We start from the raw sequence: 22,287 nt of genomic DNA on the forward strand, positions 1-22,287 counted from the left end.
TGCTCAGTGACGACTAACTACTCGGGGCGAATCGACCAATCAGCAGAAGCTGCCACCGACCTATATTGCAAATATCTGTTCTGATTTGCCAGCTGGAAGGATTTCCCCGAAATTAAGAACAGTAGTTCCTCGTTTTCCAGGGGAGAATTTTTTACTTCAGAACAGTTATATTTTTTCAGCTAGGAGGCAAAAAAAACTTTCGGAACAGGGGTACGAAATTACCAGGCGGTTGATAAGCCCCCCCCCCCCCAGGTCTACTGCCCCCAGCGGCACCCCTAATCATGCCATCACGCAAAAAAATTTTCTCCATCACACATCACGAAAATCGCTAAAAATTTTCATCACGCAAAAAATAGCGAAAAATAGCCCAAATCATACATCACACCTCAAATGTTTGCCTTATCACGCATCACGCCAAAATCTTGATCATGCCATCACGCCAAAAAAAATCACGCCATCACGCAAGAAAAAAGTCCCAATCACGCCATCACGCAAACCGCTTGGGGGCCTCATTGATTTTATGCGAGTTAACTGTTCTGGGCTGACAAAATCTTATACTGTAAGAACAGATCGCTAAATTCCAGCTCGACTGAATGACTTTTAAGAACAGAAACTTAATTCCCAGCTAACAGTTTAAATATCTGTGCGAACAGATCGACAATTTCCAGATGTTCTACACAGATAGAGAATTTTCAGCTGCCACTCCAGGCAACCACATTCAGAAGAAAAAGAACAGATCTCAAAGACTTTTTGACTTTTTTGAAATTCCCTTAGAACAGAACGAGTTTTCGGGAAAAATTTGTGAAAGATTAGAAAATCGGGAAAACTTCTTATAATCGGTGGAAAAAAGGGAAAATTAACGTATTCACGTATAAGATAGCCCGGATTCACGCAATCAAAAAGTGTATTTTCACGTTCACGCAATTTTTTTCAATTCACGCATTCACGCATTTTTTTTCAATTTTCACGCATTCACGCAATCGAAAATCTCCATTCACGCAATCAAGCAAAAAAACTAGACTGTGAAATAGTTTACGGTCTGGATATCCAAAAAATATGTACTCCCAGAGGAATATTCTCTGTCTGTCTGTCTGTACCCAGAGGAATGTAAAGAGATGGAAAAACAGCTTCTTGAAAACAATGTAAAAACGGCTCGTCATATACCAGGTTTCTTGCCCTTAAGGGAGTTTATGTCGAGTAAATAGGTTTCTTTTGTTGTCGCTATAAAAAACCTGCATAATTAGCGTGTTGTGACAAAATTCTTTTGTTTCAAGCCTAATTATGCGCAAACTTTTAGGGCTTATATTTTGGGTACACCTCTCCTATACGAAAAGGTACCTATATCTTCTTGCTCAGAATTTCCTAGCGATTCTACTGATATAACCGCATCATGACCGCACCATAATATGGAAAGCTAGAGCTCGAGAAAATTATAACTTCATCTTGATTTTACTCGACTTCTGACAGTTTTACAAGAACCAATTTAATATCATTGCGTTAAGAATTTCTTTTGCTATACATTGGTAAAAATATTGCTCCTTATTCTTAAAAATTGAACTAGTAATCGGCAAAAAAAGAAAAACAAATTTTCATTTTTATCGTCAAATCATGTAGAAACCGTCCGATTTGTATGGCGAGCCGTCTTTTCTGGACTTTAATTTAATGACCTAATCAACGTTTTTACAATAGAATTTTCAATAGAATTAATCGTTGAACTTTGAGTACCTTAAGGGTACTAATTTTCGCGGTAACTTATTTTCGCGAGACAATTTTTTCGCGAAATAATTTAATTTTCGCGGGACTTATTTTCGCGAAGACGGGAATTCTAAATTTTCGCGAGGATAAAATTTCGCGAATCAGCCCCTTTTTAACCGAATTTCTTTCATTTTCCTAGGGGTTCAGGCAAAAATCATGATTTTAAATTTTTCGCGAGGATTATATTTTGCGAATTTCGCGAATCCACAGGTTTTTAAAATTTTCGCGGGGATTATATTTCACGAATTTCGGAAAAACTCGCGAAATTCGCGAAATATAATCCCCGCGAAAATTAATACCCTTAAGGTAATCAGAAAAGCTGTTTTTCCATCTTTTTACATTCCTCTGGTCCAAGTCCTTGTATTTCGTGTTTAAGGTGGCCATCCACTGAGTTTGAAAATAGTGATTGATACTTTTTTGGTGGTTTTTTATTTTTTTGGCTTAAAGTCAAGTATAACTTCTTTGGAACAACCTCTGAAAATTTCAATTCATAAAAGTAAAGAATAAGCAGAAAATTTTAGGTTTTAAAATACCTACCTTTAAGCTTTTAATGCTTCGCCCATGGACGCCCTGTTTCCCGCCCGTTAGTAAAACATGACCAACTTATGTATAAGACAAGGAAAGTCACCTGCACCATTGATTCCAACATTGAATTCACCAGCACCATTGATTCCAGCATTACATTCACCAGCACCATTGATTCCATCATTGCATTCACCAGTAACACCATCATTGCATTCACCAGCAACATCGATTCCATCATTTCAGTCACCTGCACCATTGATTCCAACATTGAATTCACCAGCACCATTGATTCCAGCATTACATTCACCAGCACCATTGATTCCATCATTGCATTCACTAGTAACAACACCATCATTGCATTCACCAGCAACATCGATTCCATCATTTCAGTCACCTGCACCATTGATTCCAACATTGAATTCACAAGCAACATCGATTCCTTCATTTCAGTCACCTGCACCATTGATTCCACCATTGCATTCACCAGCATCATTGATTCCATCATTGCATTCACCAGCACCATTGATTCCATCATTACATTCACCAGTAACACCATCATTGCATTCACCAGTAACATCGATTCCATCATTTCAGTCACCTGCACTATTGATTCCACCATTGCATTCACAGCACCATTGATTCCATCATTGCATTCACCAGTAACACCATCATTGCATTCACCAGCAACATCGATTCCATCATTGCATTGACCAGCATCATTCATTCTATCATTGTATTCACCAACAACATTGGTTAAGTCAATTTTCAAATTTCCGACCCCTCAGAGCCACCATTTTCAAACTGTTACTCTCCCTACTCTGTTACCCTAGTGTTACCCCTGTTACCCATGTGTTACCCATGTGTTACCCCCTGTTACCCTAGTGTTACCCCCTGTTACCATGTGTTACCCTGTGTTACCACTTTTAGTAACAACGCATTTTTAAGTAAATTGAATAATTTTTTACGCAATACTTGTGGTTCTTTCAATTGTTCTTTATGTTCAACATATAGTGACCCTTCAAAATTTCGAAAACTTTCAGCCTCTTGCCCTAGGTCTCGGTCGGAAACGTTATGGTAATGCTCTTTTTGTAACACTATCTCTTTGACTGGACCATAGACCAATTGTGCCCTGCCTCCTGATCGGTCATTCCAGGTTGACTTTTGGCTAGTCTTTGATGGCTTTGTTAGACCTTTTGTTACTGCATTTTCCACTTTAAACAACATCCCTGTCAAATGGTTACACATCCCGCCCAAACCTGCTAAACAACCACAATAAGCTGTCAGAATCTCTCCCCCTGGTCGCTCGTTATCTATATCTTTGGTTACCACTGCCCAAACGTCATATTTCTTTTTCCTCATTTCCATTGACCGACAAACTTGTGCTTTCAAAATGCACATGTCTTGACCAATATCCAAAAAAGAAATATCTCCAACCAATCCGTCCGCCCAATATCGAAATGCCTTCCCCAACTTGTATTCCCTATCGAGTTGTGCAAGAAACTGTGGTCCCTGGAGATTGATGTAATGGGACATATCTTGGTAATAAATTGATGGCCACTTGGTAATTGCATCCTTTTCCTTCATCCAGCCCTGGTCTATTTTCAGTGGATCTTTGATTTTCTTTTCCCCAATCTTCAACTTCAAAGTATATTCACCATCTAGAGCTTTTTCTTGGTTCTGTTTACTGGGTACAAGTGGTGCATTTTCACAGTGGGCTACGTATGTCCTGTAAAAAGATAAAAACAAAACCAATATTAAAACAACTTTGATTGACAGGTACTATATAAATGATTCTGCTGATGAAAAAAAGAAATCAAATAATAAATCTGAAAAATCAGAAATCATACTATTAAATTGATTTTGATTGGCACTTTGATTGACAGGTACTAAATAGATTTTGTACTTAAAAAGAAAGATATAACAATACTATTTCTTTATTTTTTAGTATATTATGTATGTGAATTTACTGGATGAATTAGGTGGCAGGATGGTTTAGTGGTTAGCCACATTACATTCTGATTCTAAGTTCCCGGTTCGAATTCTGGTGGGGAAGAAAAAGTGGTTTGCAAGGGTTACTGTTACTTTTATACCTCAAAAAGTAAACAACCACCATAGCTTTTATTTTCTTGAAAAATCTTTAATTTTCTTGAAAATAATATGATAAAATATAATAAGACATCCTATATACATGAGCTAAAACTTAGAAATAGTATATAGGTTCGAATTTACAGTAATTGTCAAGTTTCAAAAGACAGGGCTTTTTCTTGAAGTATGGGCTTTCAAAGGTAAAGTTTAACATGGTTTTTGGGCTCAAAATCATGGAAAGGGTCTCATTCTTTAAATCGAATAACACTAGTACAAAACTTTGCCTTTTCATGTAATTGTAGGAATGAGAAAAGGCCTACATCACTTTTTCCAACTTTTTGGAACGCCCCCCTCTTGTTTTCCTACCATGTTCGAAATTTCGGGATGTTCCGCAAGACGGGCCACCCGGATTTGCCGAGACATGAAAACGGTGTATTCTTCCTTCTCTAGCTGCTCAAACGGCTTGAAAATCTTTACGGGTCGTCTTCAAGTCGCTAGAAACATTTCTAGAAGGTTTGAAGTCGCTTGGTGTACCCATATTCAGTTTTCAAACTTTGTAAACAATGACCAACGATGTAAAAATAATAGATAACCAACTTGCCTTGATTCTCAAAAAACATCCGTGTTATGGTTGTAAAAATATTGATGACATTTTGCATCGTAAAAAGTGCAATTAAATAAAAACTTGCTTCATTTGCAACCTTCTATTGGACAGAATCAATCACGTGATGTATATTTTTCCAAAATTTGGGTTAGAAAAAGTGTATTTTCCTATAGGCAGCCTCATAGAAGGAATTTTTTAATTAGATATTATTGTTCTATAAACATTCATCTGTTTATTTTGTATCAGGCAACCTTCATGCACTTTTCATTCGTGAGATATCGCACTTCAAATCACACATATATTTTTCAGATAACATCATTTTATGAGCGTTTATTTATCCAGATGAAGATTAAGTGGTATCAGGTCGATCCGTAGTCAATTTGTCTAAAGATTGGTACCTTTATCTTTTGAAAAAAATTCCAAAATTTGCAGTAAATAACAATTCAAATTTTCTATCAATTCAGTGGATGTCAAAAAGTGTGTCAAAATCTAGCTAAAAGCATAACACGCACTGCACACAGAGCTATTTAAAGGAGTGCTCATTTCAATAGGAAAACAATGGTTGTTCTCTTGGGAGAAGTGCCTTCTAGAGGTAGTTGGTTATCTATTATTTTTACATCGTTGCAATGACCGCCCTCGAATTTTAAAGATGGTTTTTGGACAATTTTGGAGGATGAAGCTCACTGACTTTTGCTGAGTGTTTCATCCACATTTGTTGCTGTAAATGATGTTTTATGGTTCTCTTATTATACAAGGAGGTTTGTAAAACTCTAAGGAATATTTAATCATGATGTAACTTGTGATTTTTTTTGATTAAAGAGCACGGTCCGTTGTTGTGTAGTGCGCCACCAGCCAAAGGTATGTAGAACTTTTTGTTTGCTTGTTTATTCTTTTTTGGGTGCTATTTTAATGTTTTTTTGCCAGGAATCTCTTAAAAAACAACACAATCATCTTCAAATTACTTTTTCAACTGTGTGGGATTAGATTTTGGCGGTTTCATTATGCTTTCAGCGATGGCATGAAAGTGAAAGTGAAAGTGCCCTGTAACACGATAACGAGTCTTCAGTGTTCCAGAGCTTTTTGAATGAATATTTTAACTTAATTGATTTAGTTTTTAATCCCTGCTGATAGGAATAGTCCAAAATAGTCTTACAATGAATGTTGGCATTGTTATTTACATTTCGGGGTGGTTTTCGTGGTGAAAATGAGTTTTGCGGTTTTCTGAAAATGATCAAAATGTCACTCAAATTGGCCAAAATTTTCACTGTAAATAGTTTTAAATCCTTATTTTCTTTGCAATAATGTAGAAAACTCCCTTATAGGCTCAAATCATAAAAAAAATCCCTAGTGAAAACTATAATCTTTTCATTTAACCGCAATTTATGTTTTAAAAGCACGATTTCTCAAAACGCAAATCCGGGGGTTCCCAATCATGTGGCGGAAAAATCTCAGGATCTAGTTGTCCGATTGGTCTGATTTTTTCAGGGTATTTGCACATCTATGAGGGCTGTGGAATGAGCGAAGGATTTTTCAGATTTCACAAATTCCAGATATTATATTTTGAAAAAACTGTTTTTTTGGCTTTTACCCCCGGATTTTGGATTTTTCAAATTTTTTTTTCGCTCATTCCATTCTTTGTCCTAAAGTGCCTCTACATACCAAAAATCATTAACCAAGTATTTGTAGTTTTCTCTAAAACGTTGACACAAGATTATTTTGATTTTTCTGAAAAGTCGTACCAAACCCCCGTCTTCCAATTTTTTTTTTTGATTTTTTTTTAATATTAACTTTAGGTCATAAATAACAATACCTGGAAGTTTCAAGCCCATATCATTTTTATTTATTGAGTAATCAACATTTAAAGTTAAAAGGTCGATTTTTCAATTTCCAGTGGATGGCCACCTTAACAATGAGTTATTATTTTTTACAGAAATTGGAGCATACTTGAAAGTTGGGTGGACAAAGGTGGGTAACCCCAGGCAATATTTTTAGTGGGCGGTTTCTGGTTAAGTAAATTTGAGATCAGTAAAAAACAAATGTGAAAGTATGAACAATCATGAAGCGACATGACTTTGTGTTTTTGAGTTTTAGAAACTTGATTACCTTGATCAGTAAGTTTTTAAGAAGATCTTTAAATTCCATTAAATTGCAATTTAAAATTTGAATGGGTAGAGGTTAATATACAATCATTGGATTTCTGAACCTTATAGAGATTTCTTTTGAAATTTCGAATGGGGATAAAATCAAAGTCAATTTCCCAGTGGGGCTGAAATTCTAGGATATTTTTCCCACAAGGGAGGAAATTTTTGCGAAATCTTCTAGTGGGGCTGGGGCCACAGTGGGTCTTTTTATAAGAATAGTGTTTTTTGGCTGATGGTGAGCATTTTTCTATTGTTCTAAACAATAGGCCAATGTTCTAACTCCGAAATATCCCACCCTGATATAGAAGTTATTCTCATAAGAAAATTCTTACAGTAGCAACGGGCGATTGTTCGAACATGTTCTAAACCTTTAGTTTCCTATTTTCTCCATAGGTTTTATTGGAAAGATTTTTGAGCTCGGGCAAGTTAAGGCCTGTTCAAAAAATTAACGAATCAAATGATGCGTGAGGCCAGTTGTTCCACCCCCTTTTCGGGAAAAATTTTGGTTTTTCTCACTCGTCATATTAATGCCTTTTCAAAAAGTCCTGGGCCAAAAATTGTATTTCAGCCATTTTGGTCAAATTAAGGAAAAAACACTTTTTGCTGACGTCAGCAAAAATTTAAACTGCTAATAAATCCTGGAATATTTATCCAAATGAGCTTAAATTTGGTACGAAGGTAGGATATTTTGGAAAGGTATTCATATGAAGAGTGAAAATAACGAAAAATTTTCCCATAAAAAGGGGTGGAACAACTGGCCGTCACGGCCGTCACGATTTATCGAATTTCTTGCGCACAGGCCGTAACTTGCCTGAGAGGATAGTTCATTTCAAAAATTTAAAAGGAAAAGTAAAGTTAAAGACAAATGTACTCAATGATATTGTTCTAAAGAATTTTTTTTATTTAAAGATAGAAAAGATTATCTAAAATACAAGAAGATTTGAAATAAAATGAAATATCAGAAATATCGGACAGAAGCCGATACTAAAGAAGAACATTGAGAAACTCCAGACCTTAGAATTCTTGATAATTTTGATGTAATCTTTTCGTTGATTGACACTCCGAATCAAAACATTTGGCCGCCATTATTGGTGGCAAAACAAAAGCGTTCCCCAATGTTTTCCAAGCAAGGACCCCCGGAAAAAACTAAGAAAATATTAATACAGAAGTCCAAATACTCCAAATCAAAGAAAAAAAACTATTTTAATGAAATTCTTTAATTATCTACAATAGATTTCCAAAAGATATTTAATTCTATTATATTACGTCACAAGATATTAAGCATCCTTTTTCGTAAACCCCCGGTTTCAATACAAAATAGGTTAGCGGGCCAATTTTTTTGCCACCAATAATGGCGGCAAAGTTGTTACGTCACATCTATTGTTTAGGCGCAAAGATTACATCCTGGATATCACGAATACTGATGTCAGTGTTCAAGAACTATGTGATGTGGTGAAAATATGACACTTACTGGGGTACAAAGATATTTGTTAAAACTTGATTGGGGTTTGATGGGCCTTTGATAAGTAATTTGAAGAAATCCGGTTTCAGTAATGTGAAAAACAGGCCATTTTGTGGAAATTTCACACCACTTCATTTCACTGATCTCTAGAAGAAACAAACCTTTGATTTTGACCGATGAAAGAACATACATATCTTATAGTATCTTATAAGATTTGTGCAGTACAGAATATTATAAAACGTTTATAAAAAATATTCAAGATTTATAAAAAATTACAAAACAATTACAATATAATATAAGAATTCAAGAATTTAAATATAAGAATTTAAGAAGTTAAATTGTGCAACTGAACAACGAATGTTTGTTTGATTCATGAAATTAAAAAAACCACCAGAACCACTATTTTTTATTAATAGGTGTTCTCATCTTTTAGGAGACCACGTGCCATTATTCGAACAAATCAACATTTCTAGACAATACACATCGTTCAAGAGGCCGCCTCGTAGGCTGCTTTGGACTGCTTTCCAATACATAGACATACCATTCCTTAAAAAAGTCCACCTATTCCCCCATTTTATCCATGTAGGGTTTCTGTCTCAGTAATACATAGAATTTCGTGAACTTGCCGTAAAGTTTTTTATTACTTTAAACCATACGGTTAATTTTCTTCCTTTTCCTCTATTAATATTTTGCTCCCTGGCAGGGATTCATGTTTTCACGATTGTTCTTCTCGATTTTCTTTTGTATCATTATACCATTTGTGCGAATAAACCACCATTGTTGTAATCACGTTCGATTGAACCTTTGAGTTTTTTTCTGCGCAGCTGGATACTTTAAACCATGGTATATATAATTTAATCATTTAGAATGTCATCAGTAAACGAAGTCAATATGTAGTTTTTTACACCAATTTCCCTCAAGTCTTGGCACAATTCGATTACTTTGTAAGAAGGAAATTCACTTCCGAGACGTTCAAAGATACGCTTTGGTACATCAAGTTGAGGACCAATCTTCTTACTTGTAAATAGTCTTCGCTGCGATTCTTCAATTCTTTCCATCATGCAAATAAAAGCATTTTCAAATTCTACTTTTCCCCTCATATCATAGAAGCTTTTTTCTATAAAAAAAGGAAGAAAAGAATTATAGCTTTTCAAACGTTTATAAATAAGCTGAATGAGATTTTGTCATCAGGCGAGCAAAAAGAAAGACACTAAGGTCGTGTTCAAACCAAGGTTTAAAGCAATTAGGTCTACATGTTTCTTTTATATTCCTTTTGTATTTAACGGCACGCTTCTCATTAGTTAAACCAAAGTTTAAAAAGGAATCACCCTCTGGTTTAAAAAAAAAGTTTTTACGATTTCGTTACAGTTTTCTGAATAGACGAAATCAGAATTCGCAAGTGAAAAGCATGCTCCTTTTGTAAATGAAGAAAAAAGAACGTGAAATTTATGACTTAGAGACGCTCGGAGCATCTCTAGCAGTAATGGCTTCAACGAACACGAATTAGCGTCTTGCAGAGGGATTCCCTGAAATCTTTTTTGTTTCAAAGTGTCTCAAGAGAGAAGATGACATGATTTCAAGTTAGGAAAGGAGATTCCTCGAGATCACCAATCGATGATGACAAAAGAAAAGTGATTATAATTGAATTCCAATCCCATATCAACAAAGTACTATTTAAACCTTAAACTTAGGGTGGTTTTTCACTACGCTAGATAGGTAAGTGGTTCTCATCAACGGTCCTTTTCATAAATTTCTAAGGGTTGTAAAAAATATACAATGAAGATTCGTGCTTAACATCAGATTTTGATGGCTTCATCATAGTCATTATAAAAACCCCGGTCTGGAAGGCTTTTGTTTATTTCTATTGTTAACAGTTAGAGCTTGCGTTCGCTAATCGACTTGTTTTGCATACTTTTTGATCATGTGATTGAAAACTAGACCAATCCCAAGAGGAGAATTTGGTAACGTGATCAAAAAGTTTGCAAATCGCATCTTGCCTTTTATTTATAACAAAAGAAAATTTGACAATAAAGCTAAAACAATACATTGCCAGACCAGTGTTTTTTATAATGACTATGGCTTCATATCAGCATTCTAGATTTAATGTCGAAAATTGGTCATTAAACCTTTTGTTCTCCAAGAGAGGGCTAGAGCTCTCTTGGCTTAATGACCAATTAAGCGAAAAAGACAGCATAAATAAATTGGTTACCATAAAAGTAGCAGAATGTGCAGTGGGATTCTTTTGTAAAAAAATTTGTCATATGGGAAAAGTGTTTTCTTTCCCGATAGAGTTGAAGAGCAAACTTTCATATGTATTGATTTGATACAAAAGACGAGGAATCTTATCACAGAAAATGTCCATTAGAAGGCTGTAATTTTAAATCCCTTGATATGCGAGTTGATGATTTTTAATAAAATTTTCTTCAAATTCAAAGGGTTGTAAACGCTTTGACAACTGTTTTGGGAGTCAGTAATGCTTTCCTATCAATTTTCTTTGTTTCAGCTAATCAATTTTCGCCAGACAGTCTCAGTGAAAAACCACCCTTAAACTTTCAGGTCTGAACACGACCTAACTGTTAAAGAAAGATCTGAGAATTAAAGTGTCCATTTCATTATCCAGATGATAATAGTGAACAAAAGATTTTTAACGTTTCAAATCGAATGTCCTATGTGAAGAGCAAAATTGATGAATAAATATTACCTTTGATATGGTCTGGCAACATCTTATATCCACCACCTAAAAGTATTAAAGATTAATTTTAGGGGCAATAATGTAACAATTATATAAAGTTTGTTTTTCGTACTGATCTTCATGTACGACAGCAAGAAAAGCGCTATTTCAAGAATATGAATCTGAACGCGTTCTAATACTTAACGTTCTCAATCTGTGCAAAAAGACTAAAGGAGAAAGGAAAATCTGTTGCTTTAAATGAGAAAGACACCCCCTTCTCACAGACCCGGTGGGATTTTATCAGCCAGTGGGGGTAAAATAACGGACCAAATGGTGATTGATATTACCATGTTTTTTATTGCTAATACTAGGGATTTCAATTACATTATTTTCTAGCAAAAATTCAGTGGGATAGAAAAAATAGCACATTATTTTGCAGTGAGGATTTGCTTATCTGATTATTTTCAACGGGGACAAAAATCAGAGTATAATTTTCCACTGGGGACGATATTTTGGCCAATTTTTCCAGTGGAAAGGGGTCCCAGTGGGACTGTGAGAAGGGGTGTAAACAGTACCATTGTCATTAACGATACCAGTCAGCCCTTTATCCTATGCTAACTAGGCGTTGATCTGTAACTCATTAAATTTAGCTTTGATTAATTTTCACGAATTAATGCGATTTTCGACAAAAAAAAGAAAAACCAAAAATTGTTCAAGTAAGGTATAAAAGTTTACCTGTAGCTGGTGTTCCATATCTAAATTTTCGGTACGCCCTTCTCAATCGCTTACGGAAAGCTATAAATGAAAAATGCTATATTTAGAAATACCCTGTCTCAGTGAACCGATACGAGCTTTCTAGCCAAAGGGAAACACCGGGTTTTAAGAAAAAAAATAATATCGCAAAATTTCGAGATCTATGCCATGTGACAACAAAGCGCAAAGATTCAATCTGTCATTCCAAACGTAGTTGCTCGGGAAAGGTTGAAGAAGCTTCCCTGGTAAAAATTCTTGATAAGATCTGAAAAGATCGTTGAAGATCTTTCAAGATCTTTAACAAGTAAGAATCTTATAAAATCTTTGTAAGATCTTCCAGCAAAAAGATCTTTAAAGATCTTGTAAAGAAATCGCTAAAAATTGTCAAGATTCTTCCCGCGTATTTATAGTAAGATAATTATTATTTCTTATTAAGTTCTTAAGTAGAATCTTACGAAATCTTAAGCCATTAAATATTTTAAGATTCTTTGCGTAACTTGTAAAGTTTTTATAAAGAGACTTTCCAAATCTTAACTAACTATTATGCAAGAAGCTTTAGGATTCTAGTGGTCTTATCAGTTGGGTTTAAGAATCTTAAAAGCACGTAAATTTCGGGTTATGATTGTTTTTCATAAGAAGGAGTCTTTACTCAAGGAGAGCAATCTCTAGGATAGTATTTACGAAGCAGTTTTTGGTCAGCTTCGAAATACGATAATGGTTTTTCTTTTGTGTGTTTGTTATCATTGACTGTATTAATGAAATAGTTGATTAATGGGAAGTATTCACGAGGTCATCATTGAATGCTGTCACTCGAGCGAAGCTTTCGGCCCTATTCAATAAGTGAACGGGATAGTAGTAAGATTTCGTCAGCGACCTAGTGCTGTGGTAGAGCATCCGTCTACGGTGCACAAGGTTGAGGGTTCAACCCCCAGCCGGGTCATACCAAGGATTTCCAAAATGGTACTTTATGCCTCTCTGCTTGATGCTCAGCAATTAAGAGAAGGATTAAGGGTAAGTGGAGCAACCCCTCCCCTACCTTCAGGTAGATAGCTATCGAAAGAGGAGCCTTCGGGTAACCTCCGACTTACTTTTACTTAAGATTCCGCCAAGATCTTGAATCACTGTAAGGGACAAGAATCCTATTCAAAACTTATAAAAGAGTCTTATCAGATCGTTAAAGATCTTGAAAGATCTTGGCACGTTCGTAGTAAGAAACTGAAAAAGAATAAGCAAAGTTTCTTGATAAGATCTTTTCATTTTTACCAGGGTTAAAGGGATTATACGGTGTCATATACACCCGACTCGTCTGAAACTGATGTCAGCAAAATTTTAATAAAAGAGTCCTTTCAAATTTGTAAATAAAAGGAAGAAAAAAAATCTTGCTCCACATTTTTCTTTATTCATTGAAATAGATTCTACTTATTTCAATCTGCTGAATCAACATACATGTAAAAGGTCAATGGCTTTAATGGTTCTTTTTCGTACTACCACGCTTTTTTTATAAGGTGAACTTACCATACACCAGCATAACAACCAAGGTAATGGCGACAATAAAAAGCAGTGCAGCTGCTATTGGATCATAATTATTTGTTCCTTCATGATTAGGTGGACTAAAGTCTATTGTTGTGTTAGCATGTTTTGTCGTGGGAGCAAGTCTCGCTGTTGGAGGATTTTTGGTTGTGGTTGTAGGCTTTATCGTGGAAGAAAATCTCGTTGTTGAAGGATTATGTATTGTGGTAGTGGACTTTGTCGTGGGAGGAAGTCTCGTTGTTAGAGGATTTTTGGTTGTGGTTGCAGACTTTGTTGTGGGACGAAGTCTCGTTGTTGGAGGATTCTGTGTTGTAGTAGTGGAATTTGTCGTGAGAGGAAGTCTCGTTGTTGGAGAATTTTTGGTTGTGGTTGCAGGCTTTGTTGTGGGACGAAGTCTCGTTGTTGGAGAATTTTTTGTTGTCATAACTGTTGATGAAATAGATGGGGTGATTGATAGAGTAGATATTGGTTTAGTCTTGGTTGTGTAGGGTGTTGGTGGTGTGGTGGTAGTTTCCTGTTTTGGGTCATCTCGTTCAAGACATCTCTAAATGTAAAATAAGATATCACAAAAAGACCTGTCGAAGAAAGTCTTTCTACTCTATTTCGAAAACACTCCATTACCATATTTTGCTCACTTGAAAAATATCCTCAACACCAACGAAAATAAAGTGTACGAAATTCAAATTTAGAACACTCCATCTGCTTGACTTTTCGGAAAACAAAAGGTCCAGTGGGTCACTGAGGCAGGGCTGTAAAACCTAAACAATTGCCTCGAGAATAAAAAATCAAAGGAAAGATATAGATCAATCAAAGACCCACAATACGGCAACCTACCATTCCTTCTGGCATTGAATCACATTCGCCAGTTGACACTCGAATATGATGTACATTCATACATTTTGAGCATTTTTTTGTGCAATCCTTGTACACATCTCGGTAAATTCCTTTTGGACACTGACATAAACGGTTACCGCAGCCACAGTCCCTCTTTTGAATCTCTAAATGATGGCATTTTGGACTACACATTTCAAATTTTCCATGCTTGATGTACATGCCAGGAGGTGGGTCAGAGCATACCACTGGTTTGCCATCATAGTCATGGTATGGGACCCAAAGGTCACAAAAATACTTTGTTCCCATGCATTCAGGGCACTTTCCGGGACATTTTTCACAAAATATTTGATTATCCCTCTTGAAGGTTATCATATTTCTGATACACTGACATTCACCATATTTGTTGACAAAGGCATTCTTGTTACATCTAAAATCAAGAGTATAGTTTGAAATATTATTGACTGTTTCTTTAGCACTGATACTCTAAGATCTTAAATAGAATATTAAATTAGGTGGGAAAGAAAATGAGTTTTTAATGACTCACCGATCGGTCTGTCTTTTCAGTCTTCTTGAGAGGGATCCCTTTAAAAAGAGGAAATAATTTAAACATATTTTTATATCACTTTACAGCAAACTTTAGAATCAGAAATTTCATATCAATCTGGATCAATAGGAAGTGTTTTCAGGGACTCGCAATATCTTGAAGGTTCTGGATCGGGTTGTGACGTAATTAATCGTAATCTTATAATTCAATAATGGAGGAAAGCGTTAAATATTGCAATCTCTAACATTATCAAATTTTGACTGAGCGGAGTGTTTTAGAGCATAAAAACGCGCGACAGTACTTCAAACGATGATGAAAGAATGAAATTTAGCACAAACGATCAGGGTCTAAATATAGGACCCAAACTTAAACTTTAAAATATAGTAATACTGGAAAAGCTCATTATTTCGGAACAAGTTGACCAGATTAGAAATTTTATATATGGATCCAAAATGATTTAAAAGAAAGCAAAAACATATTGATTTCTTTTAATTGTTTTATTTAAATTTGTTAATAAAAGAAACTCTGAAAGAAAGAATCTATACAATGAGTAAAAGAAAAAAACTCTAATCCAGTGAGATATTGAAATGTCATTTATAAGAAATGAGGGGTAATGAATTACAAATTACAAATTATTTAAATTATAGTTTAATACCGGGTGACCCACGAAAAAGTATAAGAGGGTAACTGTGTCCGAAAAAAATTGAATTTTAACTAAAGTCTTTTTTCATGGTAAAGAGGAAAGGCAAACTTAAATTTTGATGTATCATTTTTTAATTTTGGAAAAGTAGTTAAATCGAGATATGGTTTAAACAGTTTAAAAACATCAAAAAGACAATATCAAATTGATTGATTAACAAATAGAAAGGGACATCGAGTGATCAGAAGCATAATTGATTTCTCTTACCGGAAGGATTCAGAAAAGAATAACAAAGGTTGAAAACTCTTTTTGCTACTTTTGGTACTTTCTATTTATTCCCAAAAGGATGATTTGGGAATTGTCCAAAATTCGAAATTACTTATTTTTTTCTTAACGAAACTTTTAAGACAAAGAAATAGCAAAATGATCAAAGGAAAGATGTTTGTTCTGATACAAATTTGATACTGTCTTTTTTGACGTTTTTTGACTGTTTTTATAATGACTTTTGACTTTTTACCTCCATATCTCGATAACTACTTTTCCAAAATTAAAAAATGATACATCAAAATTTAAGTTTGCCTTTCCTCTTTACCACGAAAAGAGAATCTAGTTAAAATTCAATATTTTTTCGGACACAGTTACCCTCAAAACTCTTATACTTTTTCGTGGGTCACCCAGTAGAAATATTTTTCATTATTATATTTTAGATTTTTTAGAATGAATAGCTATAATTTCAAATAATCATCTCAACAAAAACGCTTTATTTGGGAATTTTTTGTTAGCTTTTACTATGTGCTCATCCAGTCCTCTGATTAGACGTCAAGCAGTTTCGCCTATGTAATCATTGGTACAATTATCGTTATGAATTCATACCAAAATACCAAAATTCAATACGTTTTTTCTTACTGATACTCAAATTTGATTGAGATATCTTACATCTAGATTATGATGTCTGCAAGGCAAATAAATGTACTGTACTCCCGCATAGTGGAAAATTTATTATTTCATTTTGAGGTTTTGAAATGAAAATATTTGATTATCAATTGTTGAGAATGATATTAAAGTCGGTCTAAACCTGAGCCATAAATTTCAAGCTTTAGGATGAGCCGAGGGGGGGGGTATATACTCAAGCAAATCTTTTGATTAGTTAGTACTTTTTGAGATATTAAAATCTTAAAAAAAAAGAATTTATTAACAGTAGTGGTTTTTGAAATCAAATTTGCTTCTTCTATATAGTTTTTTTGCGATTTACTTTTGGACTGGTTCTTATTGATAGTCATGAAAATCTTTTTTCTCTTTTATTTTGCTGATATTTCCTGCATTTTTTTCTATAGTTTACTGACTTCTTACATTTTGTGACAGAATTTGTTAAGTAGTGAAAAAATATCTCCCTCACACAAACACTCAAAATTCATCACACCAGTCCCAAGTATAGGGTTGCAAAAACAGAAAATGGGAAAAAAAGTCTTTTTTCCGTAGGGTGCTAAAAATTGGGAGAAATTGGAACATTCTTAGTAAATTATTTGGGTTTTTAAGTCTCATTAGGAGTCATTTTTGCACAAATTTTGGAAACAAAATGTCAAAATGCACCTGTCCTTTTGTTTTAAACATGAGGCAAAACCTAATAATGTAAACATTCAAATTATTCTCTTGAAAAGCATATTTATTGAAAGTAAATTATATGTAAATATATGAGTATGGATTTTGTACAAGGTTGAGTCAAAGCAAGGCTTGGGAGTTCTGGTATCCAAATGGAGTAGGGAGTAAAAAGTGGGGATGTTTCGATCAGCTGTAGTCTTTAACGAAGAGAAGACTCTCCATGATAAACTTTGAACCCCTTTCAGATCTGCCTTTTGAAGTAAGTAGTATTAGATAGGTGTTTTGAGCCTTTCCATTTGTGTCAATGAAGCCTCCTGGGGATACTTAGGCAAAATTAGGTGCAGGGTCTGTAGGTCGGCTAAAATACCGAACCAGTTCTATATTCGTGATAGGACAGTAAGTCTCCGAGGTCTACGAGCCCTAGATTACCAAAACAAAAATATACATATACCCCTTAGTCCCGAAGGTCCGAGGTCCGAGATAAGAATACCAAATACACCCCAAAATATTCATATAACCCCTTGGTCCCAAAGTCCCGAGGTCCCGAGATGAGAATAAGCAAAATACACCCAAATTACATATACCCCTTGTCCCAAGGTCCCGAGCCCGAATTAGAATATACCAAAATACACCGAAAATATACATTACCCCCTAGTCCCAAAGGTCCCGAGATGTTGTGCCAGAGATATGTAATTATTGCGCAGATATGTAATTTTGCGCAAATATGTAATTATTTTGGGCAACTATGTAATTTCGAGCTGCACAGATATGTAATAAAAATTTGCGCAGATATGTAAAACATTGCTAGCTTTCCCCCATTACTTTACCTTTTTTGGCTTTAGGTATTTTAGCTCTATCAAATACAGAAGTAATATCTTTTTAAGCATCACCATTAAAGATCATTTATAAGAAAATGATCTAAACTTTTCACCACTAAGTTTAAGCTTTCGGTGATTGTTCTTTCAAGCAAACATGGAATAGCGCCTCAAATGGAAAAAAATTATTTTCTTATAAGCAATAAGATCTATAACTTTCAACCCTAAGTTTTAGCTTTCGGTGATTGGCTCTTTCAAAGCAAACATGGAATTAGCGCCTAAAATGAAAATAATCATTTTTCTTATAAGCACCTACTTTATAAGAAACAGATCAATAACTCTTGATAGACGGTGATATACCTTTTGGTAATTAGTTTTTACAAAGTAAACAAGGGACGATAATGTGAGGATTTTATTTTCTTGTAAGCATTAATTTAAAGAATCAAAGCAATAACTCTTGATTGAGGTTAATATATCTTTCGGTTTATTAGTTTTTGCAAGTAAACAAGGGACGGCACATAATGTGAGCATATTTATTTTTCTTGTGCGCACTAACTTTAAAAGAATCAAAGCAATAACTCTTGATAGAGGTTAATATATCTTTCGGTTATTAGTTTGCAAGTAAACAAGGGATGGCACATAATGTGAGCATATTTATTTTTCTTGTAAGCATTAACTTTACAAGAATCAAAGCAATAACTCTTGATAGAGGTTATATACCTTTCGGTAAATAGTTCTTACAAAGTAAACTAGGGGGAGCAAATAATATGAGTATATTAATTTTTCCTATAAGCAACTAGTTTATGAGAATCAAATAACTCTTTGTAGAATAGTATATACCTTTCGGTAATTACCGTATTCCTTCGAATACACGCTCCTTCTCTGAGGAAAAAGACTCCCCTCAATGGGAGGTTTTAAATTTTTTAATTAACACCCCTCTTGAAAGTCTTAAAATTAAAAAGACGCCCAGGACGTTTATTCGAAGAAATACGGTAGTTTTTACAAAGTTAACAAGGGAGAACATGGTAAGCTTAAGAATATACGAAAGAAATGGGCAATTTTGCTAAATCTAAAATTAGTTTATAAGAATTTTATAAGAACAAGGATATTTTTCTAAGTGGAATAGGCTTTCAGAGATTTGATTTCTTTTATCAAACAAAAGCTAACAAATAGTGTTTAAGAGTTATGAATTGTGTTGTTATAAAGTTGATGCTTATAAGAAAAACAAATGTTTCTAGTTTAAGCGCAATCCTATACATACTTTGAAAGAGCCAAACGCCGAAAAAAAATAATCATTGGCTTAAGATTTATGAATTGTGTTCTTATAAAGTTGATGCTTATAAGAAAAATAAATGTTTCTAGATTACTGTACTTACTTTGAAAGAGCCAAACGCCGAAAAAAAAATAATCATTGGTTTAAGATTTATGAATTGTGTTCTTATAAAGTTGATGCTTAAAAAGAAAAATAAATTTTTCTAGCTTAAGCACAATCCCATATTTTGAGCTAATATGTATATTCTCATCTCGGACCGGGACATTGGGAAAGGGGGTATGTGTATTTTAGGGTGTGTGGTGATTCTCACCTCGGGAACTATCTCTCATCTCGGGATTCGGGACCTTCGGGACCAAATTTTGGGGTATATTTGGGTATTCAATCTCGGGGACTTTGGGACCAAGGGGGTATATGTATATTTTGGGGTTGTTTTACCACTCGGGGACCTTTGGGACCAAGGGGGGTATAGTATATTTTGGGGTGTATTTGGTGTATTCTCATCTCGGGACCTCGGGGAAAGGGGGTGGTATATGTATATTTGGGGTGGATTTGTAATTCTCATCTCGCGGACCCGGGACCTTTGGGACTAAGGGGTATATGTTATTTTGTGGTTATTGGTGTATTTTCATCTCCAGGACCTTTGGACCAAGGGGGTCTATGGTATTTTGGGGTTGTATTGGTCTATTCTCATCTCGGGACCTCGGACCTTTGGACTACGGGGGTAATGATATTTTGGGTGTATTTGGTGTATTTCATCTCGGGACCTCGGGACCTTTGGGGACAAGGGGGGGGTATATGTATATTTTGGGGTGTATTTGGTATATTCTCATCTCGGGACCTCGGGACCTTCGGGACCCAAGGGGGGTATATGTGTATTTTTGGGGTGTATTTGTGTATTTTCATCTCGGGACCTCGGGACCTTTGGGACCAAGGGGGTATTATGTATATTTTGGGGTATTGGTGTATTTCATACTCGGGACCTTCGGGACTAAGGGGGTATGTGTGTATTTTGGGGTGTATTTGATATAATTTCATCTCGGGACCTCGGGACTTTTGGGACCAAGGGGGTATATGTATATTTTGGGGTGTATTTGGTGTATTCTCATCTCGGGACCTCGGGACCTTTGGGACCAAGGGGATATATGTATATTTTGGGGGTGTATTTGGTTATTCTCTCGGGACCTCGGGACCTTCGGGACTAAGGGGGTATATGTATATTTTGGGGTGTATTTGGTATATTCTCATCTCGGGACCTCGGGACCTTTGGGACCAAGGGGGTATATGTGTATTTTGGGGTGTACTTTGGTGTATTCTCATCTCGGGACCTCGGGACCTTCGGGACTAAGGGGGTATATGTGTATTTTGGGGTGTATTTTGTATATTTCATCTCGGGACCTCGGGACATGGGGTCCAGGGGGTATGTGATTTTAGGGTATTTGATTGGTTATTCTCACCTCGGGACCTCGGGACCCTTCGGGACTAAGGGGGTGTATATGTATATTTTGGGGTGTATTTGGTATATTCTCATCTCGGGACCTCGGGACCTTCGGGACTAAGAGGGTATATGTGTATTTTGGGGTGTATTTGGTATATTCTCATCTCGGGACCTCGGGACATTTGGGACCAAGGGGGTATGTGTATTTTAGGGTGTATTTGGTGTATTCTCACCTCGGGACCTCGGGACCTTCGGGACCAAGGTGGTATATGTATATTTGGGGTGTTTTTATTGGTATCTTCATCTTCGGGACTCGGGACCTTCGGGACCAAGGGGGTATATGGTATTTTGGGGGTGTTTTTGGTATTCTAATCTCGGGGACCTCGGGACCTTTGGGCCAAGGGGGGTATAGTATATTTGGGTGTTTTGGTGTATTCTCATCTCGGACCTCGGGACCTTCGGGGACTAAGGGGGGTATATGTGTATTTTGGGTGTATTTGATATAATTTCATCTCGGGACCTCGGGACCGTTGGGACCAAGGGGGTATATGTTTATTTTGGGGTGTATTTGGTGTATTCTCATCTCGGGACCTCGGGACCTTTGGGACCTTGGATAAATGAATATTGTAGAGGGAATAGTGTTTCTACATTTACATTACATGTCTTATTTTTGCCAAATCTAAGTCTTTTGTTTAAATGAATTTTAGGGTGAGCAAGTAAATGCTTTTCTTGCTGTTCTGTAAAATTCAAAGTATTTGTGTCTTATAAAAACCCCAGACTGACCCGGGTATGGACAGTAAGGGTCTCTCTACGAGCATTACAAAAAAAGTTAAAATAACCCCTCAAGCTAAGGGTAGGGATTTCCCCCTTTGTGAGCCCTTTTAATGATACAAGAACCATGAAAGGTAAAAAAAAAAATAGGGGATTTTCTCTAACGGTGACTTACCCCCACGGCAATATAGACCAAGATTCCAGAAATTGTTATTGTTTGTTACATATATTTACCTTTTCAGAAGCATCCACAATAACACTGACAGCAACGAGAAAGTAAATAAAGATGTGAAGCTTCATGGTAAAAAATAGATAAGACATTTAAAATTGTCTACTGTATCATGTCTTTTCCTCAAATCAAATTCATAATCTCAAAAACAATTTTTTTTACTTCTTCACCTATATTTTTAAGTAAAATATAAACTTGTACTATACTTACATATAACAATCCAAAAGTTCCCTTAACAATCAAATCGAGCTAATTGGTTGAAACTATAAATTAAGATAAAATTAACTTAAATGAACCAATTAAGGCTCAGGAAAAGCGTTTGATTGTTAAGAAAACTTTCGAATTGCTATAGGTAAGTATGGTAAGTTTAAGAAACAGATTAGAATAGCAACTGTACTCAAACACAAAATTTTTATTCATACCATGAGGATATAAATGACAGGACGTTAATCTTCTATATCTATTATGTCTTTGAAGCGAGCTTTGTTACCCCCTATATTATATTTCAAAATTGGAATAAAAAAATTTGACAATATTCCGTCACAATTTTAATTCTCTGAATTACTTAGCTAAAAGGATGATCGAGCTTGAACATTGTAATTTACAAAAGAATTATTCTCT

The 22,287-nt window shown here is 35.4% G+C and overlaps 1 protein-coding gene across 1 annotated transcript; it reads right to left on the reverse strand.

Moving 5' to 3' along the window:
- Nucleotides 1-8,640: 8,640 nt before the first annotated feature.
- Nucleotides 8,641-21,832, reverse strand: LOC136817554 (uncharacterized). Its single transcript, XM_067073883.1, has 7 exons — nt 21,672-21,832; nt 14,905-14,942; nt 14,361-14,787; nt 13,512-14,070; nt 11,979-12,038; nt 11,274-11,309; nt 8,641-9,689 (listed from the first exon to the last, which is right to left on the reverse strand). Exons 1-7 carry the CDS (start codon nt 21,756-21,758, stop codon nt 9,427-9,429), a joined length of 1,470 nt encoding a protein of 489 aa, XP_066929984.1. The 5' UTR covers nt 21,759-21,832; the 3' UTR covers nt 8,641-9,426.
- Nucleotides 21,833-22,287: the final 455 nt, after the last annotated feature.

This window comes from Clytia hemisphaerica, unplaced genomic scaffold (genome assembly GCF_902728285.1).
Source record: "Clytia hemisphaerica strain Z4C2 unplaced genomic scaffold, Clytia hemisphaerica genome assembly, whole genome shotgun sequence".
NCBI lineage: Eukaryota > Metazoa > Cnidaria > Hydrozoa > Leptothecata > Clytiidae > Clytia > Clytia hemisphaerica.